This window comes from Phoxinus phoxinus (genome assembly GCF_949152265.1).
Source record: "Phoxinus phoxinus genome assembly, chromosome: 2".
Lineage (NCBI taxonomy): Eukaryota > Metazoa > Chordata > Actinopteri > Cypriniformes > Leuciscidae > Phoxinus > Phoxinus phoxinus.
This window is the reverse complement of record NC_136877.1, coordinates 15,471,561-15,487,559: the sequence shown is the minus strand read 5'-3', so window position 1 is coordinate 15,487,559 and position 15,999 is coordinate 15,471,561. Positions and strand designations below refer to the sequence as shown.

Below are 15,999 nucleotides of genomic sequence, written 5' to 3'. Positions count from 1 at the left end.
TTGTGGCTCTTACTTGTTCACGCTTTAAAAATCACTGATCACAAGATCAGCCCCTCTCTTACTCTCTTGGTCCTTCCTGAGAAGTCCTGATGTGAAGATGATGCTGAACTAGAAGTCCCCCAAGGACCCCCAAGCTTGTGCCAGGCTGTGGCCTTGTCTTTCCATTCACCAAAGATCCTCTGACTCACACTGGTTCTCTCTCATCAAGACAACATCAGCAAAGGTCAACTGGAGCCTCAACAAATTGCATCAGGACAGTTTAATTAAAATGGGCGAGACATGCAAGTATCAAACTTAGTATCATTATTTGATACATTAAGTGTCCTTACCCCTTTTTAAGAAGGGCATGTTAAAACTAAACTGATGGTTTGCTCAAGGCTGTTGATCTGCTGAATTTCAAACAATGCTATAACTTTTTGCTTTCCTATATTCTGCTTCAGCACTCTTTCCCTTGGTAAACTTTATGCATGTACAGTATGTGTGTGTATTTTAGAGTAGTTTAAACGTTTGTAGGTCAAGAAGTTCCATGAACAAAACCTCCAAAGCGACCGCTCCGAAACCCAACATCTTGATAGACAGCGCGCGAATACCGAATTGAATTGTCTTTCGCTTGTACGGACGAATTCACACAACGTTATGTATAAACGCCCGTTCTGGTGAGTATCCCAGTAAACAAAGTCGGTTATATCTCAAGTGAACGTAGACAGTATACTATATTCAAATAGGGTCTGTGCATTCGGTCTTAAAGGGGCAGCAATCTAATAAACCTGCTGCTGTGTTTTAATGTTAATCAAACAATGGACAAATAAATTACTCACTGCTCTTGACTAAAAGGCTACTACCCTTTTCAACTTTACAAAAATATCTATATTGAATTTATACAGTAAAGAATATGCAATGTTTTTTTCACATTTGATTAATTCATTCATTCATTACATTTATATAGCGCTTTATTTGATTACTTTATTCAAATTTCTGTACCTGTTAGATCTACCAGAAAAACTCTGAAAACACTGTTTATTTCACTTGTAGCCTTTCTTTGTTCTTTTGTATTTTTTGTGCTGTATATGTTCAATTTGATTATTTGTTCTTATTGTATTACTGACTGCTTACTTGTCTTTAATAATGTTTTTAATTTACATTAATTAGGCTGGTAGATTTTGTAGGATCAAAATTGGAATAACGAATTGATATTTCACTGGTGTCTAAACATTTGTACCACTGACTTCTGGAGCTGCTCTATATATTTTATGTGCTATTAAATGAAAGATAAAATATGATAGAGCAATAGAATGAACAGTGAAAGTAACAGAAGCTCATAAAATGCATTTTAGCAGGCTTAAAGGTAGGGTAGGTCAGAATTGTCTAAAAAAACTTTTATTCAAATTTGTTTAAACTGTCTTTATATACCAATACATAATTAAAATGCAAATAGAGAGTATAAAAAACTGAGTGACTCTAGTGTATTTAATCTGCAATAAACACAGCTCATTAATTCCATTCACTCCCACCTAAAAACGGGTGCGCGACTGCGCGCATGTGGGCAGAGCCAATAATAGCGCGGTAGTCATGGCGACGGAGAGTGACAGTCGCGCAAGCCAAACACTTGTTTCGTCCCGAATGGAATTAATGAGCTGTGTTTTTTGAAGATTAAATACACAATAGTCACTCAATTTTTATACTCTCTTTTTCAAAGTACTTACATTTTAATTATGTATTGGTATATAAAGACAGTTTAAGCCAATTTGAAAAAAAGTTCTTTAGACAATTCTTACCTACACAACCTTTAATTAAGCACGGAAATAACTGAAGGAAATATATATTTGATGAACAAATTAAGCCAACTAATATGATTTATATTCTTTTGGTTTATCTTCTAATACATTTAAAAATTAGAAATGCAGTGAAAATACAGGTATCAGTTTTCGGTATCGGTGAGTACCGAATAAGCAGCAATTAAGCAGCAAACCTTATAAGCAGCAGCGATTATATTATCATGTTTATGCAAGCAGCATGTTTACCAGCAGCAGGCCATTTATTTAGTTGCTGTGAGAATACAGCGACTAAGCATCACGGACATGAGAAAACGTTTAACTGAAATAGGCTTTGCGCAGATATACACATTCAACCCGGGGCTCACCATATTTTGCCCAACCTCAGTTATTCATTTTTTTGTGCCAAACGACTTCCACATACAAAGAGGTGGATAGAGGGTTTTGACAAAGACAATTATCAAATGACACTAAATGATCATACTATTTGCTTAGGTAGTTGATGGGGGTTTCTTTTCTCATCTCCATCAGCCTCCAATGTGATATCATTTGTTAAAGCCACACATAGTGTGTGTTCTAATTAGGTACGTTTGAGCCATATTGGCTCAGGTACATATAGCATAGTCCACTAGCTTTAAACCATTTGGGAAAGCAGACCCAAGAACACATAGCATAATCTACTAGCGTTAAGCCATTCAAAAAAGCATGTCCAGGCACACATATCATAGCCCACTAGCTTTTAATATGGCAACGCGTTTAGTTGCGGCAACCCGGAGCTCTCTCCATAGCAGCTTTAGTAGCGTTAGTAATAGTAACGTTAAAACTTAAACACGGACAGAAATCTTGCGTCTGAGGGACTGGTGTTTGGGACGTGCACCCAGTGACACTGGCTCCATCCGGTTAGAGATTATGCGCTCAGCGGTATGCACAAAGAACAACAGACCCACCGAGGGGAGATGCAGGCGGAGATGTAAGAGGAAGCAGTAGCGGGGTAAGAAAACAGGTATCAGAACGAGGCTTTGATTTGCCCCGCACAAACCTGCTGTTCCCAGCATCTTCCTTGCTAACGCCAGCTCCCTCGTTGGACGATGTAAAATGTTTAACGCTTAAATGCAGACCGTTTTACCTGCCCAGGGAATCACTGCCGTTTACAGTACGTCTATGCCCGAGCTAATGTTAAGCTAGCCATGGCAAAGCTACACAATGCCATCTGTAAGCAGAAAAACAAAAACCCAGAAAGCATTTTCATTGTGGCAGGTAACTTTGATCACGGGTGTCTAAAGACTGTTCTGCCCACAAAATTTGGACATTAAAACAAGGAAAAATAAAAGACTGGAACAGGTCTACACAAATTGTTCCTGGGGCTTATAAAACTTACTGCTCACCTCTCAACTGACAGTTGAACCACCTGTCCTTGCACCTGACCTCAGCCTAAAACTCCCATTGGCAGAACAAAACCACAGATCAAGACAGTACAGATCTGGACTGAGAAGGTTTCTTCAGCCCAGCAGGACTGTTTTGAGGATACCAGGTGGGAGTTTTTTGAACTGTTAGACATAAATCTCTATACCCCCACAGTCCTGTCTTATGTTAATTTCTGCACAGACATTGTAACCTCGAAAAAACAGATCAAGGTTTGGCCTTTGGGTTTTGTGTTCAACAACAATGTGGGAGCTGCTAAGAGTCCGGGACACAGTGCTGAGATCACGAGACAGGGAGGAGTATGGGAGGGCTAGGGCCAACCTACACAGAGGTATCATATCAGCAAAGCATGAGTACAAGCAATGCTTTGAGGATAACTTCAATGAATATAACCCACACGCCATGTGGCAAGTTGTAAGGAACATCACTAACTATAAGCAGAGCAACAGTCATCCCACTGCCACTGACCCCTCCCTCCCTGATCAGCTAAACACATTCCTCCCCCGCTTTGAGAACAGCTCCAGCTTCAACAGGATGCCAGACGCAGACACCAGTTTTTCAGAGAGCGACCAGCCACTCACTTTCCGTTAAAGAGAGCATTATCCAACATCAACTGCAATAAAGCAATGGGCCAGATGGTGTTTCAGGACGAGTACTGAATGCATGTGTTGATCAGCTCACTGCAGTATTCACACACATCTTCAACCTATCATTACAGCAAGCCACTGTCCCCCATGTCTGAAAACTGCCACTATAATCCCCATTGCCAAAACCTCCAAAGCCATTACCAGCATGAATGATTACCGGCCAATTGCTCTCACCCCGGTGATTATGAAATGCTTTGAGAGACTGGTTTTGTCCCACATTGAAGCATGTATCCCTCCTGATCTCGACAAATACCAGTACAGATATTGGTAAACGCTGCATTACCAATCTTAAAATTGCCATGGGTTCCCCTCATTTGTTTTATAGTTAAAACTAAATAAATAGAAAAACACCACTTTGTATTCGGTTTAACTAATGCCGTTTTATTTTACATGTTTTATAGTTAAATTCAATTAACTTATATTACATTGGAAACTTTGAAACAACCTTATTTACAGTACAATGCAGTTCATAGCCCAATACAGCTTTTCAAGCTAAAATTCTGTCATATGCTTGCAATTTCAGTGAATTCTAATGAGAGACATGAAGCTGGTCCTTATTTTTTAAAAGATTTTCCAAATTAGGCTGCAGCTGACTTACGGACAAAGTCAGGATATTATGTAGGTGAGAGTTAGTTGGTTTGCTTCTCAGTTTATACTTGTTCAAGTTCATCAGACTGAAAGTCTGCTCACAGAGGTAGGTACTGCCAAACAGAGACAACATCACTGGTGCATGTTTGCACACCTTTAATACCTATTTGCTGGGACACATTTGAAGAAGCCTGTCAAGGAAAGGGACCTAAACTTGTGTTTCAGTTCTGAATCACACTGAAGCTCAATAAATTCCATCTGAAGATCGTCACTGACTGTGTCCACACTGATGGTGAAGGGTTGAGCAAACAACTCAGTCAGTAGCACTGTGTCCTCAAAGCGGCTGTCAAACTCTTGGATAAGGTTGGTGAAAACAGCATCATACTCTGGGACCTCCTCTTTCATTATGCCTGCCTCTCTAAGACAGGGAAAATTGGCTAAATTCCCTGGATGGGGGGTGAGAGAGAACAAGAGGGGAACAGTGTGAGACTGGGAGTGACAGAAGAGAAAAGCAGGCATGTAAAAACAGGGAGGCAAATAGAATAAATAACTGACAAAAGAAGGATATTAAACCATGATAATTTAAGAAAGTTTGAGAAAATTTTAAGAAAACACAAATGTTTTAAGAAAACACAAATAGCTTAATGAACAAAAAAATACCAGAGCGAGAGCATATACCACTGGATATAAATGCAAACTAAATATAATTTAAAATAACTGCACATACATTTTTTGTGAATATTACAATTGTGAATGTTACCTGCTGAAAGATGTCTTCTCAGAAGTAGTTTTTGTTTGAAGGCTCTGACATGATCAAAAAGCTGGGTGATAATCTGGTCTTTTCACTGGAGCTGAACATTCAAAACATTGAGCAGCTCTATGACGTCCACAAGGAAAGCCAGGTCAGAAAGTCATTTCTTGTCTGTGGGCAGTTGAATATTACCATACTTGCTTTCCTGAAAAACTCTGACCTCATCACGCAGATTTTTCCTTGGCTCAGCCATCTAACCTCCTGGTGGTACCACACATCACCATATTGCACATCCATCTCTTCCACCCGACCTTGAACTGCCGGTGAGACAGCGCTTTGGAGCGTATACTATTGACAATTTTAACAATGTCATGGATCACACCCACAAGCCAGATGGATTTGGCACATAGCTTTTTATTTTTAAATACAGTGGTACTTAACCACTTTTCCCCCACATTCACTGACTTTCTGAGACACCAACTTAGCAGGGCCGAGTCTCAGACAATTAATAACCCACAACTGGCCCTGGACTGGGACTGAATGTTTTATTCTTAGTACCGATTTTCAGCCTTAAGTACACCAAAGCAGAGCCACACCCCTGAGCCTTATCTAGCCCAGTCCCAAAACAGAATTGTTATCTTGTATACATTGTATACTAATTTATATTTTTTACAGTACTTGACCTTATTTGTTTTGATAAAGTACAAATATAGTATGTAAACACAATCATGCCAATAAACTACATTAAATTGAATCAAAAATTACACATTAAATTGAATCAAAAATCACACACACACACACACACGTTCAGTCTATAAGAGAAATGTACCAGGCAGACCGTGTAATCAAAAAATTGTATTGCAGAAATGTCAAAAAGCACTAGCAAAGTAGTCCAAATGATGATCTGCTCTCTGGTGATATACAGTAGCTTTGTGAGTGAGATCCATTTTTTGAAGGCGCACCTTTCTCAATCAAACACACCTTACCTGAAACACAGCATCAATGAGCATTTATCTAAATATACTGTCATAATGCTTCTTGAGGTAAGGTGAATAGGCTAAAGTCCAAAAAAGTCGGAGTGTTCCTTTAATGGTAATGTCCTTTATTAGCCCAGACAGTCCCATGACAGTGGCTGTAATATACTGAGCTGTGGGTGTCTTATTGTGACATTTTCTGCGTTGGAGTCGAGATGAGGGAACTGAAAAAGTGAAGGAAGTGCATCCTTATGGGCCTCCTTTCACAGTCTAGGCGCAGGTCCTCCATCTGATCTGGATACGGACCGGATCCGGCTGATTACAGTAAACCTTGGAATAAGCAAAACGACTAACATTACCGTAGATGCCATTCTTCTTATGATGCAATGAGTACATCGATGTTATAGGAAGTGTTCCCGGTTCAGGCTGACCTAATTTGTGCAGCCTAATAGTCATTTAACTGATTTGAATAATAGGCATGTCAAATTAAATACATGTATAATGTATACATGCATCATTTTCTATGTGTATGCCAGGTTAAAGAGATGTGTTTTTAGTCTAGATTTAAACTGTCAGAGTGTGTCTGCTTCCCGGACAATGACAGGGAGACTGTTCCAGAGTTTAGATGCTAAATAGGAAAAGGATCTACCGCCAGCAGTCGATTTTGATATTCGAGGTATTATTAACTGGCCAGAATTTTAAGATCTCAATAGACGTAAAGGACTATAATGTGTTAAGAGCTCGCTCAAGTACTGGGGAGCTAAACCATTAAAGGATTAGTTCACTTTTAAAATGAAAATTCTGTCATCATATACTCACCCTTAAAGGTCCCATGACATGAAATTTTCACTTTTTGAGGTTTTTTAACATTAATATGAGTTCCCCTAGCCTGTATATGGTCCCCAAGTTTCTAGAAATTTCAATCGGTGTAAATCGAGCTTTTGCTATCTTTCTCTGCCTTTGAAAAAGTGGAAGCTCAATCGGGCTGATCTTGAATCTCCTCCGTATGACGTCATACGGAGGAAATGTTACCTCCCCTTTCTCTGCTTTGCCCGCCCAAAGAATATTCCAGTCCATGAGAAAATGAGCTAGGAAGTAGGAACGCGTGCGCGCGATTTTAGTTTGTCCACGGAGATATCATGGCTTTTGAGCGAGCGAAGCATAATAATTGCTCAATAATTGGATGTACAAATGAACACCGAAGCCTTTTTTTAGTTCCTTCATCCAAGCCCCAGAAGAACCAGTGGATTCATTTCATTTCCTCTGGAAATGCGCCGACACAACTCCCCAAAGTTTTGCATGTCTGCGGCATAACTTACATTTCACCGACGACTGTTTCCTCAACTTGGATCACTACAGAGCTGGCCTCGACGAACGTCTGAAAATAAATCGATCGAGCCGAGCAACAATTTCTGATGTGTAATTGTTCAAGTTAACCAGACAGGTAATCTTTCTCTCAAATCGTTCAATACTGCTGTTTATGCCTCAGTAAGTCAAGCCAGTGACTAAAATATCAACTTCACATCGTTTCTTTTAGTAGGATGAAAATAATCGTAATTAAATTGTGAATCAATTATATACAGAAAGCGATCAAAGAACAATCTTTGTAGGAATCGCGCGCACGCGTTCCTAACGTTACTTCCTAGCTCATTTTCTCATGGACAGCGCGATCGAGTTTATCTGGACACTTGCCAAACTCGTTATGAAATTAACAATGACGCACGTTACACTGCACATGAAGCTCTTACTGTATTTACATCATCGTGTGTGCATTGGTGAAAGCAGAGAGAATGCAGAAACTGCGTTGCCATGATAAGATCTTCATTCTCGCGATCAACAACAGACTCATCTGCTTGCGCAATGCTCATCACGGCAACATTTTATGTGATGGGAATAGATCTAAATACTTTAAAAACTTCTGACGATTTGTTAATCTCGATTATTATTTTAACTATTTTAAAATAAAAAAGGTGGCTTGCCTACTTCAGGTTGGTGGAGAGTTCCTGCCTCAAGTGGAGGAGTTCAAGAATCTTGGGGTCTTGTTCACGAGTGAGGGAAGGATGGAACGGGAGATTGACAGACGGATCGGTGCAGCTTCAGCAGTAATGCGGTCGATGTACCGGTCTGTCGTGGTTGCGGCTCAGCTCTCGATTTACCGGTCAATCTATGTTCCTACTCTCACCTATGGTCATGAGCTTTGGGTCATGACCGAAAGGACAAGATCCCGGATACAGGCGGCCGAAATGAGCTTTCTCCGCAGGGTGGCTGGGCGATCCCTTATAGATAGGGTGAGGAGCTCGGTCACTCGGGAGGAGCTCAGAGTAGAGCCGCTGCTCCTCCACATCGAGAGGGGTCAGCTGAGGTGGCTCGGGCATCTGTTCCGGATGCCTCCTGGACGCCTTCCCTGGAAGGTGTTCCAGGCACGTCCCACCGGGAGGAGACCCCGGGGAAGACCTAGGACACGCTGGAGAGACTATGTCTCTCGGCTGGCCTGGGAACGCCTCGGTGTCCCCCCGGAAGAGCTAGAGGAAGTGGCTAGGGAAAGGGAAGTCTGGGCATCTCTGCTTAGACTGCTGCCCCCGCGACCCGGCCCCGGATAAGCGGAAGAAGATGGATGGATGGATAATAACCCCATGTCATGGGACCTTTAAAGGGGTCATGACATGAGAAACCAAATTTGCCTTGATCTTTTGGTATATAAGAGGTCTTTGTACCATTAAAACGTCCTGCAAGTTTCATAGCTTAAGACGTCCTCCCCATTATAAACGAATCATTTATTTAATCAAGCTCTAAATACAGCTCGTTCTGGATCCATGGTAAGAAGTGACGTCACGGTACGAAGTGACGTATCAGCGTTTGCATATGACCGCCTCCCGCACAAGACAACTACGCTTTCAGCGCAAGGCAGCTACGCTCATTTCGTATCATCGTCGCGCCCGCGCGCCGCTCGCCTCACAAGTGTTCAGTCGACGGACAGCGAGTGGGTCTGTGTACAGGGAAATTACGATGCCGCAGATGTGCTGTTCCTGGCTGTGGACAAACAACATCTTTGAATACGCTGCGAAAGATCCAGACGTCAGGGAAAAATGGATGCACTTTATTTTTTGCGGACGTCTCAGTCACGGCAGTGTTAGTTTAAGCGTGTGTTCTATACATTTGAAGGATGACTGTTTTGAACTTTGCCAGAAAACTGTTGCTCAAAGATAAGTCCGTGCCGACTATTCTTGGCTCAACATCGACGACGCAAACTGTAAGTAATGTATTTAAAACTTTAAACTACTTTTTAAATACGCTGAAAGATCCAGTCGTCAGGGAAAAATGAATGCACTTTATTTTTTGCGGACGTCCCAGTCACGGCAGTGTTCTATACATTTGAAGGATGACTGTTTTGAGGAAAAAATCCCAATATGATGCTTGGCTTTGCCAGAAAACTGTTGCTCAAAGATAAGTCCGTGCCGAATATTCTGGGCTCAACAACGACGACGCAAACTTACTTTTTACCATGGCTAATATAAACACATTTGTATAAGAGAATCTTGAAAATATGTCGCCTTTCTAGTATGCCTACATGTGATAGAAAATTAAAAATGTTGCCTTTATCAATGCTGCATCTTCAAATATGTGCATGCATTTTTGTCCGTGGTACACCCTATCATTTCATTGGAATTAGTTAAATAATGTTAAACTGTTAGCAAATTAAGCTATAGGAAAATTATGTAACAATAATCCGTTTTCAAGTGTCTCGGGTTAATTTTTTTTTATTAATTCAAAATAGTTTCACTTTCCATGTGGACACGGGCTGATCCAGTCTTCGTTGTTGTGGTGATCGTTCATTTTCCTCTGATTCCGGCTCAAACATAATAAGGTTTTATCATTGCAAGAGCCATCGCTTCGCATGCATCACCCGCTACTAAACAGTTGCGCCGAATCCGCACAGGTTCTGGCAGGGGGCGTTAATAATTGATGCATTGGCACTGACGTTAGCCAATCATAACAGTGGGCGTTAACACTGAACTCTTAAAGGGGAAACACCCCCAAAACAGACTGTTTGAATCAGAGGATGAGAAACAGGGTGGGAAAAGGTCATAAATCACTACATTTTAAAAGTTTTTTGTAAAAAAAACTATAGTAATACTATATTTGCACCTAAGGGAACATAATAATAAAATAAAAAAAACCATGTCATGACCCCTTTAAGTTGTTTCAAACCTGTATGAATTTCTTTCCTCTGCTGAACACAAAGGAAGATATTTAGAAGAATGTCAGTAACCAGACAGTTTCTGGTTCCCATTGACTTCCATAGTAGGAAAAAAATATACTATGGAAGTCAATGGGAACCAGAAACTGTCTGGTCACTGACATTCTTCTAAATATCTTCCTTTGTGTTCAGCAGAGGAAAGAAATTCATACAGGTTTGAAACAACTTAAGGGTGAGTATATAATGACAGAATTTTCATTTTAAAAGTGAACTAATCCTTTAAGTGCTTTGTAAGTAATCAGCAATATTTTAAAATGTATACGTTTAATAGGGAGCCAATGCAGTGATGACAGAACCAGGCTAATATGGTCATACTTCCTGGTTCTGGTAAGAACTCGAGCTGCTGTGTTTTGGACAAGCTGTAGTTTGTTTATTATGCGTGCAGGGCAACCACCCATAAGAGCATTACAATAATCTAGCCTTGAGGTCATGAAAGCATGAACTAATTGTTCCGCATTTTTTATAGAAAGCATATGCCGTAATTTAGATTTTTAAGATTTAAGATTTTTAAGTATGCGGTTTTACAGATGCTAGAAACGTGGCTTTCAAATGAAAGATTGATATCTAAGAGCAAACCCAGGCAGAGTCCTGCATAGGTTCGGGTACAAATTTTGCTCAAACGGGTGAAAAATATCCAACTGTGTCGGATACGGGGGAAACGCGGGTCTAAACACGGGTTCAAAACAGTCACGTGCAAATGTAAAAATAAATGCATATTTTTAGGAACACATCTACAAAACTATGCCTGTATTTCAAGTTCGAAATTCATCGTTTACACAGACTTGCAATGCTCCTGCATCCTAAACTGAAAAGTATGAAGCTACTTGCTGCTGACAGTAGTGAAGTGACAAGCGTGCACAGTAGAGATGCGGCGCCTTGTGAAATTAATGCAAACACATGCAGCCACAGGGGAAAAAATAATATTTTATTAAATAACATTTGAAAACCTGTATAATCTGAACACCAAATAACAATATTAACTATTGAGAGGTGATGACGCGTTCATGAAAAATGTCACAAAGAAACCGCAAAAGTAGCCTAATGATTATTGAATAGGCTATGTCAAATATAGCCAGGAGACAGAGCAGTCTGTTTTCTTTCGTTTTGAATTGTTTTGTTTAAAAGTACACATTTCAAGCTTTCTATATATTTCTCAGGTCTGTGAGGCATGTAGCTTATACGCTGAGTTTCGTTAATTTCCAGTTCATGCGCCGTTGCCTCCGCTCCGTGTCCTGATGCCTGCTATTACTTCTTATTTATTAAATTCAGACAATTGGTTATAAAACATTGATTAATTAAGATAAAATTAATACAAAACGAAATTCACTTTAAAGAAAGGCTTTATACAATAAGAAACGTAATGAAGTGGTCAATAATGTCTGCCCACTCTGTCTCCCGACATATTGCACAACTTATGATCTTAGGCTACTATGCTTTTCACTTCTCATATAATCTACTATGCTTTTCACTTCTCATATAATCAACACTGATGAAATAATATATAAATATATATAAAATTGTGAAACTAAATGTGTTCTTTAATGGCTAGCCTACCACACGTAGGCCTAATAGCCTACAGTACCCTATATAGAATTTTTATGTCGGAGTGGGATTTTAACGAAAGAAAAATGATTTCCCACCTAAGTACATTGTGTATTTCCCTCATATTAAATATAAAACGCATGTGTAGACTTATATTTTTCCTTTATTAAGGGAGTATGGATGGATATATAGATGTTTCCATATATTGGTATTAAATGCATTTTAATTTTCATTCATAAAATGCAGTTTTGACTGCAAATGTCAAGTCCATAAATTTTTTGAAAAAAGTGTGTCTATAATGTGATTGGCTAAACTGATTTTATTTCGGGTGCAGGTCGGGTCTCGGTTCTATTTTAAGCGGGTCGGGTTGCGGATTTTAATTAGTGCTGCTGTCGGAAAACGGGTCGGATGCGGTTTTAAGCACTGCGGGTACGGGCGGGTGCGGATTTACAAAATCGGACCCGTGCAGCTCTCTGCACCCAGGTTCCTAACCGACTTGACAGAGCAGCCATCAATTGTTAGACAGTATTCTAGGTTAGTACATGCAGAGGTTTTTGGTCCAATCATTAGAAACTGTTTTTTTTTCAGAATTAAGTAATAGGAAATCGTATAATCGTATATGAAATTGTATATCATTAACAATAAGTGCTTTTGAAAAAAGGGATCGAATATTCAGCAACCCGAGCTTTATGTTCATCTGTATTATATCTGTATTATACTGTATCAATACCAACACCCAGTCCCCCTATACACATGTACACAGACACACATGCACACATGCACATAACACACACACACACACACACTCACACACACACACACACACACACACACACACACACACACAAATGCAGAAAAAGTTGTAAGTCTATTACAGTCACGGTTCGCGGGTTTGCTTGTTCATTCTGTGTGTTCTGCTCTGATCTGATTGCCTATCAGCGAGCGATCAGATCGGTCGCAGGTGTGTCTCGTTTATGAGTTCTATATGTCGTGCTGTGTTTGTCAGGTTCAGTGTCAGATCGTTGTTTGCAGTTCATTGTCCAGTTTCTCACGGATATCCTGCGTCTCTCTGTCAGCCATTGTTCTGCCTGTTGAGGATTCGTTCTTCGCTTCAGTCATCCTCGTCTGTCCAAGAATTGAGTGAATTTTCATCACCTTTGCCACCTAAATAAAGGGGGATTTTCTATGATGTACACTTTGTTTATATGGTTAAATCTTAATTGTCATTGGGGGTAATTCATGTATGCTATATACAGGGCCCCAGGCTGAGAGAGGTCCCCGGTGATGCTGGAAAAAAATGATAACCTAATTTTATAATGTGTTGACTGTCCCTTTAAAATTACGCTTCATCGCTTTGCTTTGAATGCATTTGCAGGCTTTTCAAAGTTCTGTCATGAAACTCTAGATGGCTCAGGCTGATAGGTCCTTAATTCAATCTGCTTGCAATCACATCATTCTCTATAGGGCACAGCTGATTGGTTCCTGCTGTATCAGTAGCCAATGAACTCACTGCTCAACTATCAAATACTTGGTCAGCATTTACAGTAGCAGTTGCAGCGCACTTTCAAAAACCCTCCACCTGTATAGATCTGCTACGGGTAATTTATCTATGCTTTCGTATAGCAGTGTGTCGTGAATGTATTAGCAGTGACAAGTCCCATACGTGCTCTGCAACAGCAGCAGCAGCAATAAGCAGCAGCTTAAAATATCTATTCTGCCAAGACCAAACATATCAACATGGTCATAGCCATTGCCGTGCTAAACACTAAGAGAGTTGTCATGACAGAACTGTAAAATATTCACATTAGTTTTCTTTTAAAATGATAAACATTGTTTTAGTGGGCATTTACATTCTCATCTTCCTGACCACTCTCCACAACAGTTTGTTTTATGATAAGTGATTTTACTTTCAACCTCAATAATTTTTGAGGATATGGATATCATTATTGTGTTTTAAACTACTTTGGTACTCTTCTTTCGTTAGCTGTAATTGTGTACAAAATGATATTCTATCATTCTGTTTATCTCTCTTTTATTATAGGGGGATCAAGGCGACCAAGGTCCTCGGGTATGTGTTATTTTTCTTACATGTCCTTCTCTGATGTGTGGATGAAAGTGTGTTGTCTCCCTTATGCCTTATGGACTTGTGGGCTGCATGTTTGAGATGCATGGGTTTCTGTGGACAAGCTGACTTGGGCTTGTCAAGCACAACAGAGCTGTGTGTGTGTGTGTGTGTGTGTGTGTGTGTGTGTGTGTGTGTGTGTGTGTGTGTGTGTGTGTGTGTGTGTGTGTGTGTGTGTGTGTGTGTGTGTGTGTGAGAGAGAATAAGGCTTGAAACTATAAACACTTGGAGTCATTTTGAATGATCAGTACCGGCAGGCTGCCTGCAATATTTTGGGGACTATCTGTCTTCAACAATATGGGCTCATATCAGTTGTGCAAGATCAAAGTCCTAGAATCAAAGTCCTAACAAACTGCGGCTTCATAATGATGTGCGTGTATGTCAGACTAAGAACTCAGTCAAAGAATGTAATTATTTCCAGCTCAGTTGCTTGACAGCTTGATAAATTCATACCTCTTAAAGGAATATTATGAAGAATGCGCTTTGCTATAGTTGACAGATTATGAAATAAATCACTTGCCTACATCATTCCAATATCCTTGTATGTGCTCTGAGATTCAATGACTGCTCTTCAGTTGGGCGAAACACAGATTCTCTCTAACACAGAATAGTGTATTTTCCTCTCATGACCTCTCTCTCTCTCTGTTACTTTGTGCATGTTCTTGGTACGTATCATAATTTTGAACAGACTCTAAGGGGTCTCAGCTTAAAGTGACAGCTTAAACTGTTTTCACCCATGCATTGGAGTGAGTGGAAGTTAACTTTTTTAAATACAATATGGCTGCGGTTTGCCAAAGGCACCTTAATCATTTTACACTTTGTTGGAAGGATGGTCTTAGCTGTGGCTAGGCAGGCAACAAGAAAAGGTAAAAACTCTGAAGTCTCTTAAAGATGGTTTAATTTTCTTGTCAGGGTGTGCTCCAAACAGTGTAACAATTTTCCCACAAAATTCCAATACAGGAAAAACAAAGTACAAACAAAAGTAAAGGGAAAAAAAACATAACAAAATAATATTTACATGAGAAACATCAAACACGTTGGCTACTGGCCCAACAGTCACCATTCATTCTCTCTCTCCTCTCTCTTTTTTTGTCCAAACAATTAGACTCTTTATAGTTGAGGCTCCTCCCCTCAAATTTAAACATACCAATGGCAAGGTTATCTCAAATACAATCTACATAGCTTATTTATGAGACCATCTTTAACATCAACATTCAAACATGAATATTAGCATCTTCTTTATCGAGCTCCATTTTCATCATGAAAACCAAGAGAATCTTAAAAGAAATGCATTCAATGTAATAATGTCTTAAAATCATAAAAAAGAAATGTCTTCAAGAAATCAGGGCCCCGCACAACTTCTTCTTGACATAACATATCTTTAAGTCAGGGGTGCCCAATCCTGCTCCTGGCGATCGACTGTCCTGCACAGTTCATCTCCAACCCTAATCAAACACACCTGCCTTTAATTTTCAAGTGATCCTGACGTGCTCTGAAGACCTTGATTGGTTGCTTCAGGTGTGTTTGATTAGGATTGGAGATGAACTGTGCAGGACAGTCGATCGCCAGGAGCGGGATTGGGCACCCCTGCTTTAAGTGCTGTGAAAGCTCCTTCGCACTCCACTGTCCAGTGAAACTTATAAGGACTCTTTTGGTTCGATCAGTCAATGGGGTAGCCAGAGATGCGAAAAGGGGAATAAAATGACGGTACCACCCAATTAAACGAAGGAATGATCTCACTTGTTTCTTTGTCTGTGGCCTTTGAATGTTTTGAATACACTTAAGCTTCTCCACCTGTGGCTTAATCTGACCATGGCCAATGAGGTATCCCAAATACTTCACCTCTGTTTGTGCCCTGTTTGTCGAGCATTTGGTGGTGTTAATTGTGAGTCCAGCTTTCTGAATCCTTCGTAGGACATCACT

The 15,999-nt window shown here is 40.1% G+C and overlaps 1 protein-coding gene across 1 annotated transcript in view; it reads left to right on the top strand.

Annotated features, from left to right (window-relative positions):
* col25a1 (collagen type XXV alpha 1 chain) overlaps positions 1–15,999 on the top strand; it is a 421,615-nt gene that overhangs the window by 249,172 nt on the left and 156,444 nt on the right. Inside the window, exon 6 of the mRNA XM_079599773.1 lies at positions 13,996–14,022. Coding sequence (XP_079455899.1) covers positions 13,996–14,022 — 27 coding nt within the window. The remainder of the gene's footprint in view (positions 1–13,995; positions 14,023–15,999) is intronic.